This window comes from Tribolium castaneum, chromosome 5, assembly GCF_031307605.1.
Source record: "Tribolium castaneum strain GA2 chromosome 5, icTriCast1.1, whole genome shotgun sequence".
In the NCBI taxonomy this organism is placed as follows: domain Eukaryota; kingdom Metazoa; phylum Arthropoda; class Insecta; order Coleoptera; family Tenebrionidae; genus Tribolium; species Tribolium castaneum.
This window is the reverse complement of record NC_087398.1, coordinates 7,189,515-7,202,296: the sequence shown is the minus strand read 5'-3', so window position 1 is coordinate 7,202,296 and position 12,782 is coordinate 7,189,515. Positions and strand designations below refer to the sequence as shown.

At 38.0% G+C, this 12,782-nt stretch overlaps 5 protein-coding genes across 7 annotated transcripts; 1 reads left to right on the top strand and 4 right to left on the bottom strand.

The window, feature by feature from the left end:
• Window positions 1–21: 21 nt before the first annotated feature.
• Window positions 22–1,045, bottom strand: LOC103313076 (heat shock factor protein). The gene has a single exon (XM_008195383.3). The coding sequence runs from the start codon at window positions 941–943 to the stop codon at window positions 65–67; it is 879 nt and encodes a 292-aa protein (XP_008193605.1). The 5' UTR covers window positions 944–1,045; the 3' UTR covers window positions 22–64.
• A 216-nt stretch (window positions 1,046–1,261) lies between these two features.
• LOC659783 (DNA repair protein XRCC3) lies at window positions 1,262–2,783 on the bottom strand. Of its 3 annotated transcripts, none has more exons than XM_008195457.3 (5): window positions 2,550–2,783; window positions 2,364–2,501; window positions 1,829–2,154; window positions 1,564–1,776; window positions 1,262–1,514 (listed from the first exon to the last, which is right to left on the bottom strand). In XM_008195457.3, exons 1-5 carry the CDS (start codon window positions 2,602–2,604, stop codon window positions 1,317–1,319), a joined length of 930 nt encoding a protein of 309 aa, XP_008193679.1. In that variant the 5' UTR covers window positions 2,605–2,783; the 3' UTR covers window positions 1,262–1,316. The 3 variants fall into 3 exon arrangements, with proteins under 3 accessions (XP_008193679.1, XP_064213237.1, XP_015835765.1); XM_064357167.1 differs by adding an exon at window positions 2,213–2,296 and having other exon boundaries at window positions 2,364–2,707; XM_015980279.2 differs by having other exon boundaries at window positions 2,364–2,783.
• Window positions 2,784–2,979: 196 nt separating this feature from the next.
• Window positions 2,980–4,646, top strand: LOC100141745 (zinc finger protein OZF). The gene is made up of 2 exons (XM_008195458.3): window positions 2,980–3,269; window positions 3,320–4,646. The coding sequence occupies exons 1-2, from the start codon at window positions 3,135–3,137 to the stop codon at window positions 4,595–4,597; spliced, it is 1,413 nt and encodes a 470-aa protein (XP_008193680.1). The 5' UTR covers window positions 2,980–3,134; the 3' UTR covers window positions 4,598–4,646.
• Window positions 4,647–5,010: 364 nt separating this feature from the next.
• Window positions 5,011–10,580, bottom strand: l(2)37Cb (lethal (2) 37Cb). Its single transcript, XM_966186.4, has 6 exons — window positions 10,067–10,580; window positions 9,702–10,018; window positions 5,953–7,333; window positions 5,687–5,905; window positions 5,309–5,492; window positions 5,011–5,254 (listed from the first exon to the last, which is right to left on the bottom strand). Exons 1-6 carry the CDS (start codon window positions 10,417–10,419, stop codon window positions 5,030–5,032), a joined length of 2,679 nt encoding a protein of 892 aa, XP_971279.1. The 5' UTR covers window positions 10,420–10,580; the 3' UTR covers window positions 5,011–5,029.
• Window positions 10,581–10,687: 107 nt separating this feature from the next.
• On the bottom strand, window positions 10,688–12,747 carry LOC100142438 (uncharacterized protein). The gene is made up of 8 exons (XM_008195459.3): window positions 12,634–12,747; window positions 12,455–12,581; window positions 12,286–12,403; window positions 11,650–12,218; window positions 11,502–11,602; window positions 11,251–11,394; window positions 11,070–11,201; window positions 10,688–11,022 (listed from the first exon to the last, which is right to left on the bottom strand). The coding sequence occupies exons 1-8, from the start codon at window positions 12,654–12,656 to the stop codon at window positions 10,788–10,790; spliced, it is 1,449 nt and encodes a 482-aa protein (XP_008193681.1). The 5' UTR covers window positions 12,657–12,747; the 3' UTR covers window positions 10,688–10,787.
• Window positions 12,748–12,782: the final 35 nt, after the last annotated feature.

Here is a 12,782-nt window from a genome sequence, read left to right as displayed (position 1 = left end):
ACCACACGGAACAGTGCCAAATTTGAATGGAACGAAAAAAATTTATTTCAAAGAAACTTAACAATCAAAAATCTACTTTAGTCTTAAAGTTATCATCAGTTACGCCAGTTTCTAAGTTAAAATCCTGGTTCAGGTCGTGACTGATGAGCAAAGATGGATTATCCAACATTTCTGTTTCAATAATATTCGAGAGCTCATTGTCCAAGTCAATAAGAGTGTCTCTGGACAACGTCTCGCCGCCTTGGCCCTCACTGGGGGGCGCACACAACTGCTTCTCTTGATAAATCCAGCGTTTATCAATCCAGTTGTTAGTAGAAGCATTTTTATTGAACACTTCGATTTGTGGCACGCTCTGGCATACGTGAAAGAACTTGGGCCCATTGTTCACCTCGTTTTTGTTCTTCGATAAGTCGAAGAACGGCATCAAGACTTGCACGATGTTCTTCAAAATCGTGTTCTGATTGTTCTGTTTCGCGTGCAAACTGCTCAGTTCGTTGAGCAGTGTTACGTTTTCCTGCTGGAGCACATTTATCTGTGCGCATATTTCGTCTTGTTGTTTCCTTATGGCTGTTATTTCCGAAGACAAATTTACCAATTCGCAACTGCCTCGGCTACATGTCTTATTTAGCGGTGTTTTCCGTTTGATGTTCTTCAAGAGGTCTGGCTTGTCTCTCTGGAAATATTGGTGCTTGTACTCCATTTCGTTGCTTCTCTCCACGCATATTTTGTGGAAATCGTACATGTTTAACTGTCGAATGAAACTCCCCATGTTGTTGTGCTTGAAGTAGAGAGGCAGGAGCTTCGTGATGAGGAGGGCTTGGTTTTTGATTATGAAACTATCTCCAGAATCGCTCCACACTATTACGTTTGCTGCTTCTTGGTGACTTATCATCTTCCAGAGCTTGAGCACAAAAGGCGACACAGTGTTCGCAGTTTCCTCCATCTCGTCTAATTTTGCTAATGTTTTCTGTCATAATTAATGACTCTTTGCCGGCATAGATATCTCTGCTGTTTTCTGCTGATACCATAGTTTTTTATGAAAACAAAAACAATGGCATTGTAAAACAGCTGGTCTAGTTTTTGCAGAATTATTATTATTATTTCAAATACACTGTAAGTACTTACTTATTCGTTTGTTTCACTTTATTTCAATTATCAGAAGTAAAAAAGAGCAAAAAATTCGAGAGCAGGTCACTTGAATAGTTCACTGTTTAATTCATCTTTGCACTTGAGCAAATTTAAAATCAAACAAAAAAATATATTCTATTTACAAAAACACTTTTATTCTATTAGAACATATATTACAAGTAACATGACTATGCAACAGGTCTTAGACCTTCCCCTGTAATGGTAAACTTACAAGTTTGATTTGATAAGTCTGGTGCAAAAACAACTTCAAATTCTCTAACTTTAGTATTTACAAATCTGTTGATATTGAAACGATACGTAAGGCAGTTACTCCAAGCCAACCCTAGGCAAGGTTCAGTGACATTTGTTGTTGGATTATCGGTCACCTACAACGAACAATTTAAATTAAATTTTTAACCATTTTTGTGATCACACCTGGTTGACGCAAACCACTGCAAAGCCGTACTTTTTTGCCAGTTTATTCAACAAAGTTACTATTAAAATAAAATCCTGATTCCTGTTTTTGTAATTAACGTCCAAAGTTTCGCTGCGAAAAATCCCCGCAATTGAATCAATCACAACTAAACCAACATTTTTCACTAGTAAAAGCTTTGTTAAAGAATTGGATAAACATTTTTTCAGTTGTTCCTGCAAACGCATTTCAATTAAATCAATCAAGTGAGGGTTTACAAAAACGTACAACATCCGCTAGATGTTCAATGAAAATATTGTCCTCAAAATTTATTCCCAAATCGTGGTACTTCAGCGAGTATGTTATTGCCAAGTCTTTTAATCTTTTAATAGGGAACGCATCTTCAGTGCATAAATAGACCACGCTTTTTCCTAAACCGCCCAAACTAATTGGTAACTGTGCCATTAAAGACAGTTGTAAGCACAACTGTGTTTTTCCAACACCAGCATAGCCAACAATTTCTGAAATTCTGTTCACCGCTATACCCCCTCGCGTGATTGCGTCTATTGCAGAACAGCCTGTACTAATACGATGCCATTTGGGCATCTGGTGCGCTAAAAATTAAATTTTATTTTTTTTAATGTTAGTGTTTGTATAGGCAACCAAACATACTTTTCATTTTTGAATTGGCATTTTTAGGTGACAAAAGTACAATCAAAGAAAAATATTGTTATTAGCATAGTCATTAGTCATCGACTGATATAATGAATACACTTTAGTGCCATAATTATTTCAAATACATTTTCGAAATACGTTTTTATACCTGTTCCTATTTTCCCGCTTAAAACTATATTAGCACTTTCCTTCAAAACTTCCTCAACACAGTTTGAATCAAGATCGGTCATCTGCATTAGTTCGGTCTTCGTATGTGAAAAAATTGCACTTGGTGAGGCAATGTTTGCTTCAAAAGATTCAATTTTTAAGTGGTTTGTGATTATATTTGTGTTACCTTTAAGTAAATTTTCATACACATCGGGAGCTATTTTTTCTTTTAGCTTTTCCATTAAAATTTGACCGGTTAAACAACTTATTATTTATTTACCATTTGTTTACACTTTTTGACATGTGTCACTCCTAATCGTAACCTAAAATTGATGATTTTACAGTTATCTGTAAAGAATGTACTGTCCCTGATTCATAGAATAAGAGAGTCGAAGGCCCTATCGAAGGGCTTAATCTCCTGCAAAAATTAAAGAAAATTGCAAGATATAAAGGGGGTGAAAAAAATCAGTTTGAGAATAAAAAATGCAGAAATTAAATACAGTTACGTTTTAATTCGTAATAAAAACACATTAGAATGGTCAGGAGATGTTCTACAAATGTGATATGCAAGTCAGCGTAACAGCTTATTGGTGTTTTTATAATGATTTACGATTATTTCGATAATTTTCCTGGTGTTAACTTGGCTGTAGAATAGGAGATTGTCTGGTCGACTGTAATGTTCGTGGTGCCAGCACAGATACTGCTTATGTCTTTCTGCGTCGTTGTTTGCGATCAATTTTTGAACACAACAAAAATGTTAATTCTTTAAAAAATGAACCCGTTTTCGGAATTTGAACACGTACAAATCGAAGAAGTATGCCGCATTTGCCTTACAAAGAAAGAACAGATGAGTTTAATTTATGAAACTGGTTTAGCAGACATGCTTTTGGAATGTGCTTCGCTCCAGGTAAGTAAACAATTAAAATAAAAAATAATAACGCATTTAAATTTCTTAAGGTAACACCTGACAATGGACTTTTTAATTTTGTGTGTCAGCAATGCCAAAACGAAGTCAGCCGTTGGTACCTCTTTAAACAGCAAGTAGTTCGGTCTTTTGAAGTCGGTAAATGGATATTGGAGAGAAGAAACAAAAAACTCGAAAATGATGAATTAACAAACACAATAAAAGACGAAGTGGACATTCCCCCAAGTGTGTTTGATGTAAATATCGCTTTCAATACTTTAGCCAACAATAGTAAAGATGTGCAAAGCACTTTCTTGGTCAATGAGTCTAGTAATCAAATAGTGAACACCCCAACTGACTCTCAGTCAAAAAAGAAACGAACACGCGAAGATTTAGTTTGCAAAATTTGCCACAAACAATGTCTCACCACCAATTCGTACAATCGCCACATCAGAACGCATGATAATTCCCGACCGTTCGTTTGCAGCAAGTGTGATAAGGCCTTCAAGACAACCCAAGTGCTGTCAGAACACATGAAACGGCATTACGACGACAGGCGCCACCAGTGTGCTCTTTGCAGCAAAAAGTTTTACTCAAAAGCGAGTCTAAACGACCACTTACGGAGCCACACAGGGGAGAAACCTTTCGGATGCGAAGTCTGCGGACGGGCTTTCGGGACCAAGGCCATCCTCAGACAACACCTGGGAATTCACACAGTGCGTGAAAAGAAACACCAGTGTAACATTTGCGGCAAATTCCTGCTCTCAGCCGGCAGTCTAGACACCCACGTGAGGAAACACTCCGGCATAAAACCGTTCTGTTGCCCCGGTTGTGACAAAAGCTTCTTCACTAAAGAAGCAATGCAAAGACATTTCGACGCAATCCACGACACTGACAACAACTTCCTGTGCAACTTCTGCTCAAAAGTGTGTTCAACGAAAGTACATCTCAACAACCACTTGAAGAAGAAGCATCTAGGGCTGGGGAAGCCCCCGAATGCTGTGTGCACCGAGTGTGGCAAGCAGTGTGGTTCAGCCGCCGAACTGAAGGTCCATGTTAGGGTACACACGGGAGAGAGGCCGTACAAGTGCGATATTTGCAATAAGAGGTTTATTGCAAAAGGCAATTTGAATTCGCACAAGTGGAGACACACGGGAAGAAAGCCGTTTTTGTGTAACCACTGTGGGAAAGCGTTTGGGGAAAAGTCCACGCTCAAAGTGCACGAGAGGATACACACGGGGGAGCAGCCGTACAAGTGCGAGCTCTGCGAAAAGGCCTATGTGCAGAGCAGCGCCCTGAGGACGCACATGAAAGGCCATGAAAAACAGTGAAGGTTTGGAGATTTTATAAATTTATTTATGAATAAATACTAGTCACAAGGGCTATATATTTTTATGCCCTTTTTTAATTGGTAAAACCAAAAAATAATTAGACGAGAAAAGCTATTTTATTATCGCCTTTCAGTATTTTCATCTCATTATGATTAGTTTATTATTTTCATTGTCTTTTTTTATAAAAACAAATTATTTCGATTTCGTAATTTTATTTACAAAAGTAAAGTATTTACACTTATATTTGTATATTGTATTATCACTAATACATTTTTATTTTTCTATAGTGTCTTTTGCATTTACAAGCAATTTATTTACTGTTCTATTGTTTGCATGAGAAGAAATAAGAATTTTTTCCAACAATACCAAACTGCTTTACTTCTTCAATTTTTTACATTATTATAATAAAAAGCTTTCGGTTCTAAAAAATCTTTATTCAGTTCTGGTGCTACGCCCGACAGTCTTTGGCATTTTTTTGTTGGTAGAATCCTCCAGTTCCTTCTGCTTGTAATAATGAGGTGCAACCTCCAAAAGCCACTTACTCTCGATTTCTATAACTTGTCTCATAAACTCTTTGGTGGTAAAAACCAGCTCGTGATAAAGAACCCATCTTGGCAAGTCCTCAAAAAGGGCACTATTGGGATGTATTGTGACACTCTGAAACAATTTCTCTCAGTACAAAGAAAACTATAATTTTTTTGGTGTTAAAACCTGATTATGTTTAACGGTTTTGTAAGTCCCTCCTTTGGATAACCGAGCAATGTGGTAGAAATAACCGGCGGTTATAGCCTTTTTAATGTCTGCAGCCTCGGTTATATTTGACACCATGTCGATTTCAACCCTTTGCATTAAACCGACCAACTGTTCCCTCACATCGCGAGCCCTTTTCATAGATCTACAACAAAATAAAGCACAATTATTTACGTATCTTCAACAACTAGATAACTTGAAATTTATATTTTTCTAATTTATATTTCTAATTTTTTTAAAGTACTGAAGATGAACCGGTTAGTTTGAAACATTTTCATTCTTTTTTCTTTATTTTATTTTTCTTTTATGGCAGATTTCAGAAAAAATAAGAGAAATCACCTGTATTGTATAAAATTCTCGTAGCACCATTGGGTGGAATAATCGGAATCCCTCCACTGGTTGTACACATTTAACAAGCTCAGATGGTCACCCCCTATGTGATTAAAATTTTTGCGTGCCGTGTCAGCATGAATAATTTTATCCTTGGGCCTGTAAAAAATCGCCCCATTGACCGAAAGCATGGCCGCAATAGTCACAATCTCCTCTGAACATTTGTATCTGCAAAAAGCAAACAGTAACAAACCCACACAAAAAGCCAAACTTACTTTTCCGAAGCTAACAACATTTTGGCCATCATCGGATCAACCGGAAACTCCGCCATCCTGCGCCCCAACTTCGTCAACTCCCCGTGATGGTTCAACGCCCCTAAAGCATACAACTGTTCCAGTGCCAGAACAAGTGTCTCATGTGGTGGCGGATCAAGAAAATCGAAATGCACCAAATCGTTAATCCCCAACGCTTTCAGCATCAGTACAGCGTTGCCTAAATTAATCCTTTGTATTTCCGGCACGGTATTGTCCTCCAGTTCATGCTTGTAGGACCAGGCGGTGTACAAACGAAAACACTTCCCGGCCGCCACTCTGCCAGCCCTCCCAGCCCTCTGATTAGCCGAGGCTTTCGAAATTGGCACCACAATCAGGCTCTCCATCCCAGTCCGCGAATTGAAGTGGTTTTGTTTGGCAAAACCGGGATCAATAACATAGATTATATTGTCTATCGTTAAAGAAGTCTCCGCTATATTTGTCGCAAGCACAACTTTCCGGGCCCCTGGAGGCGTCGGTTCAAAAATTTTCGCTTGCATGTCGCTTGGCAGGTTCGCATAAACGGGCAGAATAATCAGTTCCTTGACTTTGGAGCCCAACCGGCGAACCCGATCCTGCAACAACTCCTGACACGTCTCAATCTCATCCTGACCGGTCAAAAAAACAAGAATATCCCCTAACGGTTGAGTCGCGTGAATTTGTAGAACGGAAACAACGCACGCGTCCACATAATCGGCCTCTGGCGCCTTAGTGTAGTAAATATCCACCGGAAACCTCCGGCCTGGAATGCGGAAAATGGGCGCATCGTCGAAAAACTCGGAGAATTTTTGCGCGTCGAGCGTTGCGCTCGAAATCAGCAGTTTCAAGTCGGGGCGAAACCGGGCGATGTCTTTGACCAGACCGAACAAAATGTCCGTGTGTAGCGTCCGCTCGTGGGCCTCGTCGATGATCATGACGCTGTAGGACTGCAGGTCGGGCTCGGATAAAAATTCGCGGTGGAGCGTGCCGTCGGTCATGTATTTGATGATTGTACGTTCGGATGTGCAATCTTCGAATCTGATCGCATAACCGACTTCGTTGCCGAGTTTGACTTCCATTTCTTGGGCTACGCGGGCCGCTACCGACATGGCGGCGACACGGCGTGGCTGCGTACAGCCGATTTTTTTATTGTCGTTGGTGAAGCCGGCTTCGTGCAAGTACTGCGGGATTTGGGTTGTTTTTCCAGAGCCGGTTTCACCCTCGATTATTAGGACCTGGTGCTCGCGGACGGCCTGGATCAAGTCGTCGCGAAACGGGTAGACTGGGAGGTTTTTCTTCGTTTCTTGGATGTCGAGCTTCTTTTTTTCCTTTTCGGTTAGTTCGGGCTCTTTCTTCTCTCGTGTGCCTGTTTATTGATTATTTTGGTACAATTTTGCCAATTTAATACCTCACAGACTAGTTCTTATCTCATCGTTTTAAAATCCTAATACCCCTAAAAAATGTACCGGGTGCTCAAAAACCGGCGCACCAATTCAATGATGTGCGGTAGAGAAATGCTTAAATATAAAGGTAAAAATAGTAAAAAATTCTTTGTATTACAGTTATTGATAAATACCGAATTTTAAATAAATGATATGTGGCAACGTTGTCTAATAGTCGTGATCGCAATAGAATTTGTTCAACAATAAAAATTAATTATTTTTGAAACGGTTTCCTAGGAAATAATGCCCAATGTTGACACATCTACAAATTGTGATTTTTTGATTTATTTAATTTTTTTTAAATTCAGAAAACTGCTAAAGTCTGATAGTAAATTTAAAAATAATTAATCATTATTTTATTAAGAAACGATTACTTAGTGAGAAACATAAAAACATTAAAAAATAATGAAAACTGAAGACATTAACAAAATACGTTTGTAGTTCTAGACTTTCTAAAATATGAGATTAGGAATTTTTTAACGAATTTTGCTCAACAACGTACCATTAAATTGGTGCGCCAGTTTTTGAGCATCCTGTATAAAAAAATTATGCATCTACCATTTTTTAGTAAATAAAATTCTCATTGCGATATTTTTTTCATGCGGTTTGAAGGTAACTTTTTTTATAGAAAAATAAATCGACTTTAACTTATTTAATCTCGGGTACAAATATTTAAAATAAGATAAAAACTGATCTGTGACGTAAAGACCATTTTTAAATTACTGTTCTTAAACATTTTATTTCAAATTTTGCGTTCATGTGTTTATTTGAACAGCTCCTCCACAGACGTTCTCAGTATAGTTCAACATTAACTATTTGTCATGGAACTATTAAGCTAATATTTTCAATTGAGAGCATTCAAACAGCAATACAATTTACCTATAAATTACTTATTTAATGAAAAAGTATCCAAATGATTCTTAAACAGGTGCTAAATCGGTTCTTGTAAGAAGATTACAGAGAAATAAAAAAATAAATGCCTACTTTTTAGAAATACAGAGCAATTATTTTAATTAAATCTACCTACTATGAACTGAAAAGGTCAAATGCAAGTCAATACTTTGTCTTTTCTCTATTTTTAGTTTGAATAAAAACGGCTTATTTCTGACGATTCTTTGGTTAAAAACGAAAGATTGAAAAAACTCTAGATAAAAAGAACGTTTTTTTTGCACTAATTTGGACGAAAACGATTTATTTTATACAATTTCTTGCTTAGAAACGAGAAAACTCTTTGAGAAGTGGCTGAAAACCGCCTTATTTTAGCCGAAAACAACGATTTATGTTATAGTTTGGATGAAAACGGCTTATTTCTGGCTATTCTTTGCTTAAAAACGAGAAAACTCTCATAAAAGAAGATTGAAAACGCCTTATTCTAGCTCAAAAGAACGGTTTATGCACTAGTTAGAACGAAAAAAAAAATCATTTTGTATAATTTCTTATTTAGACACGAGAAAATTCTTGTATAAGTGGCTGAAAACGCCTTATTTTAGCCGAAAACAACGATTTATGTTATAGTTTGGATAAAAACGGCTTATTTCTGGCGATTCTTTGCTTAAAAACAAAAAACTCGCATAAAAAAAGATTGAAAACGACTTATTCTAGCTCAAAAGAACGGTTTATGCACTAGTTAGAACGAAAACGATTCATTTTGTACAATTTTTTGCTTACAAACGAGAAAACTTTTTGAGAAGTGGTTGAAAACGGCTTATTTTAGCCGGAAACAAACAACTATTTATGTTATAATTTGGATGAAAACGGTTTATTTCTGGCGATTCTTTGCTTAAAAACAAAAAAACAACGCATAAAAGAAGATTGAAAACGCCTTATTCTAGCTCAAAAGAACGGTGTATGCACTAGTTCGGACGAAAACCATTCATTTTGTACAATTTCTTGCTTAGAAACGAGAAAACTCTTTGAGAAGTGGCTGAAAAGCCGTATTCTAGCCGAAATTGACTTATTTTGGACGATTCTTTATCTATTTTCTTCCAATAAAAATTCTGTGAGACATCAAATAGTAAATTATTTTCTTTTGCCGTAATAATTTTATGAAAATATTCTAGTCCTCAATTTTTCGTTTAGCCAACAAAACTACATACTTTTGCTAATATTCAATTAATTAGCCTTCTCTCAAATGAAACGTTATTACTGCTTTTTGTGCTTTTGTAAGATACGAAATTTTTTTTTCAGAATTAATTTTTACGAATTATCATTTTGTTACTTCATGGCTCATGACGCAATTAATGTTCCATTTATTGGGACGAAGTATCATAAGATACTATAAAAAATAGAGACCTGGCATTTGCAAGACTTGGATGAAGTCAATCTGGTCCTCCAGCAACAAATCGTACTCGTCCTTCTTGGCTGAATCCTTGGCCCCGAACTTGAAGACCGCCGACGCCATTTGGTCCTTCTCCCATTTCTTCTGCTCCGACTGGGGCACCTTTTCCAGCTCATCAACTTCCACATAGTCCGCTGTTGACCCCTTGCCCAAATCCCTGGGCATGTGGTACCGCTGCACCCTTTCCAATTCACGCGCTTTTTCATGTTCCTGTGCCAACCGCAGCAATTCCCGCTTACGGTCGCGCTCCTTTTTCTCACGTTCTGTTAATCTAAAACCTCAGGTTGGCATTTACCGCAAAATCATTCCACCAACTCACATCTCCTCCTCGAACAAATACTCATCGTCAGCGATATCCTCCTCCAATTCCGCGATTTTATCATCTTTACGTTTCTCTAAATATTTACGTCTTGACTGCACCCTCAAGGCGGGGATCATTTTTTCGCGGTCTTCAGTTTCCAGTTTGAGTCTCTTGGCGGCTTCCTCGTAAGCGCGCCGGTCTGAGGCCTGGACAATGTTGCGGACTTTGGCTTCATCGCGTTTTTTGAGTCTACTAGCGAACTCGTCACGTTCTTTCAGGTCTTTACGACGAGCTTCTTCCTCACTGTCCACGGACTCGGAGTCCGAGCTCGATTCGTAGCGCTTACGCCCCTTCTTGTCTTTTTTGCCCATGGTGAGGCACTCCAGCAAGTGTTGACTACAAAATTTTACTTGTGCCTCGCTAATATGTGTAGTTTTTTGCTTAATTAAAGAGTGTTTTACTGAATTTTACATTCTTCCACCAACAACATAACCTCTAAATGTCAAAACAAACTTGACAAGTGGTTAGGTTACAAGTCCGGTGGCACCGAAATTTTGAGAATGCGATTTTAGTGATTGCATTCAAACCAATTTATTAAAATATTAAAAGGCTGTGACACAGGGATAAATAAACCAATACTTGTATTTAATATAGATTTATTTCTTATCACATAATTTTACAAGTTAATATTTTTTTACCTAGAAGAAGTGAAAATTTTGGTCTTTTTTCGCATCTACTATCACAATTTCCAATTCCAAGGTATACAAACCACTCCATCTGAAAGAACAGAGTAGTAAGTAGCTACGTTTAAATGTATACCGTTTAGATATTGTTCTATATCAATTTTTTTTTCTAAGAGCCGTTCACAGCATTTAATCATTAAATCCGGTGTTATATTATCATCTTTCCTAAGATTAAATAACTTGAATTCATCCATGCATTGTTTTTGCAAAGACCGCTCTATGTATTTATCGCTGAAATAGAAACAATTAACGGGAATCAAAATAAAACATTCACAAACTTTTTATATTCAGTCATTTTTTCCTTGGCGTGTTCTAAATTGGTTGTGATAAAATTGACTAACAAAAATCCAGGTAGGGAAGACGGGACTATAAACTGACCAGTGGGAGAGACCATCAAAGGTCCAGCTTCCCTAAAATAATAAAACATTTATGATTAAATTAAAATAAAAAAATTCATACGTTTCAACAACAATCTCAAATTCTTCTAACGACTGGGGCCACTGCTTAGGGAACCCCCGCCTTCCTCTATAGTCACTTAAAGAAGTCGTGATTTGTTGCAGGTTTCGCTCGTATTCTCCCGCCAAAACTTTCGGCATAAATTTTCTGAAAAAACAAATCGTTTTAAATTAATTCAAATCCAATCAATAATAACCAAAAGTCTGAGAAAAACTGACGACTAAATTTTATATGTGAAACATGAGAATTCTTACCTCCTGCCAACTTTGATCCCTCTCAAGACTTGCGAGACGGATTTTTCAAAACCAGGAATTCGGAATAGGATTTTGTCGTGCTTTCTCACGTTTTTGATCAACTGTGGTCAAGAATTACTTTCAAAACCACATTCAAATTTTCACTTACATCAAGCCAATTGTGCCGCACTTCCCCACTGTTGAGCATGATGTGCCCCTCTAGGCTGATCCCTGTAAAGGGTGCAAACACCAGCGTGCGGCCCTTCAAAACGTGCATAACTTCCGGATGTTGTTCAGCCAGAGACATAAAGCTTTGCAGACAGCCCCGAAAATGGGTGACATTCCAGCCGCAGTCCCAGCGGACGTCGGTCAGCTTCCACTGTTGGGCGATTTTTTTGCGCAAACGGTCGACCTCCTCGCGTAGAGGCCGATTGGCTTCGAGTTTTTCTAAGGCACTTTGGTAGTTCTTAACCAGCCAGTTGCGTAACTTGAGGGCTTCTTTGGCCTCGTTGATTTTTTGGCGCATGACAATGGGGCCAAAGATCGGGTCGTTTTCGTTCACTTTCGAAAAATCGATGTTGCTGGTGTTGATTCTGACGGTTTCTTTTTTGGGTTCAGGGGGTGGTTTGGGGATCTTGTCGACGTATTCGGTGGGCAAATCACAGGCTCGCAATATTGTCAACACAGCTTCGCGAATGTCGCGTTCGCTCAGGTAGATTTTGATCAAACGGAAAGTGCCTACATGATGATTGAGTTAGGGAGCGGTTTTAAATTTTAGCTAAGTGGCGTAATACGAACATTTTACCTTCTTCGCATTTTTTATCTCTCAAGTAAAACTGGAGACTTGCAGGCTTTGTCCAACGCTTGGCTTGCAACGTCTCGATAATTGAACTAAGTTGCTTGAGCGAATTTTCGTTAATGGCCTGGAAAAAACACATTTGTTTGTTTTTCTTTGACAGCATTCAAACAACTACTCTTTGACTAGGGTATTGACCAAACAAATCGGGATGGACATTGAAGTAGAAGGGCCGTAAGGCTGTTGAGACTTCTGTAGTGGTCAAGTGTCGAACACATGTCACAAGTTTCTGGTGAACTTCACCGCTACAAAAAATTAATTAAAAAATCTATAACGCTTATCTAAGCTCATTCCTACTAATGTCTTAACGAATGCAACATTTTGCAAAATAAAAAAAATTGACATTGTCAAGTTGATTGACGCAATTATCTTTGGTTAGGTTTGTCTCATATGCGACAATCAGGCACAACAGAAATCCCGAAGAGGCGAAAATTTCACATTATCAT

Coding starts and splice junctions, on each gene's coding strand:
- LOC100141745 (XM_008195458.3), top strand. CDS start 3,135: ATGAACCCGTTTTCGGAATTTGAACACGTACAAATCGAAGAAGTATGC. Junction 3,270..3,319: donor TGGAATGTGCTTCGCTCCAG/GTAAGTAAACAA, acceptor AAATTTCTTAAG/GTAACACCTGACAATGGACT.
- LOC100142438 (XM_008195459.3), bottom strand. CDS start 12,656: ATGTTGCATTCGTTAAGACATTA. Junction 12,582..12,633: donor TTGCATTCGTTAAGACATTA/GTAGGAATGAGC, acceptor AATTTTTTGTAG/CGGTGAAGTTCACCAGAAAC. Junction 11,395..11,501: donor GGGATCAAAGTTGGCAGGAG/GTAAGAATTCTC, acceptor TTGTTTTTTCAG/AAAATTTATGCCGAAAGTTT.
- LOC659783 (XM_015980279.2), bottom strand. CDS start 2,604: ATGGAAAAGCTAAAAGAAAAAATAGCTCCCGATGTGTATGAAAATTTA. Junction 1,777..1,828: donor TTGAACATCTAGCGGATGTT/GTACGTTTTTGT, acceptor ATGCGTTTGCAG/GAACAACTGAAAAAATGTTT. Junction 1,515..1,563: donor CAGTGGTTTGCGTCAACCAG/GTGTGATCACAA, acceptor TGTTCGTTGTAG/GTGACCGATAATCCAACAAC.
- LOC103313076 (XM_008195383.3), bottom strand. CDS start 943: ATGGAGGAAACTGCGAACACTGTGTCGCCTTTTGTGCTCAAGCTCTGG.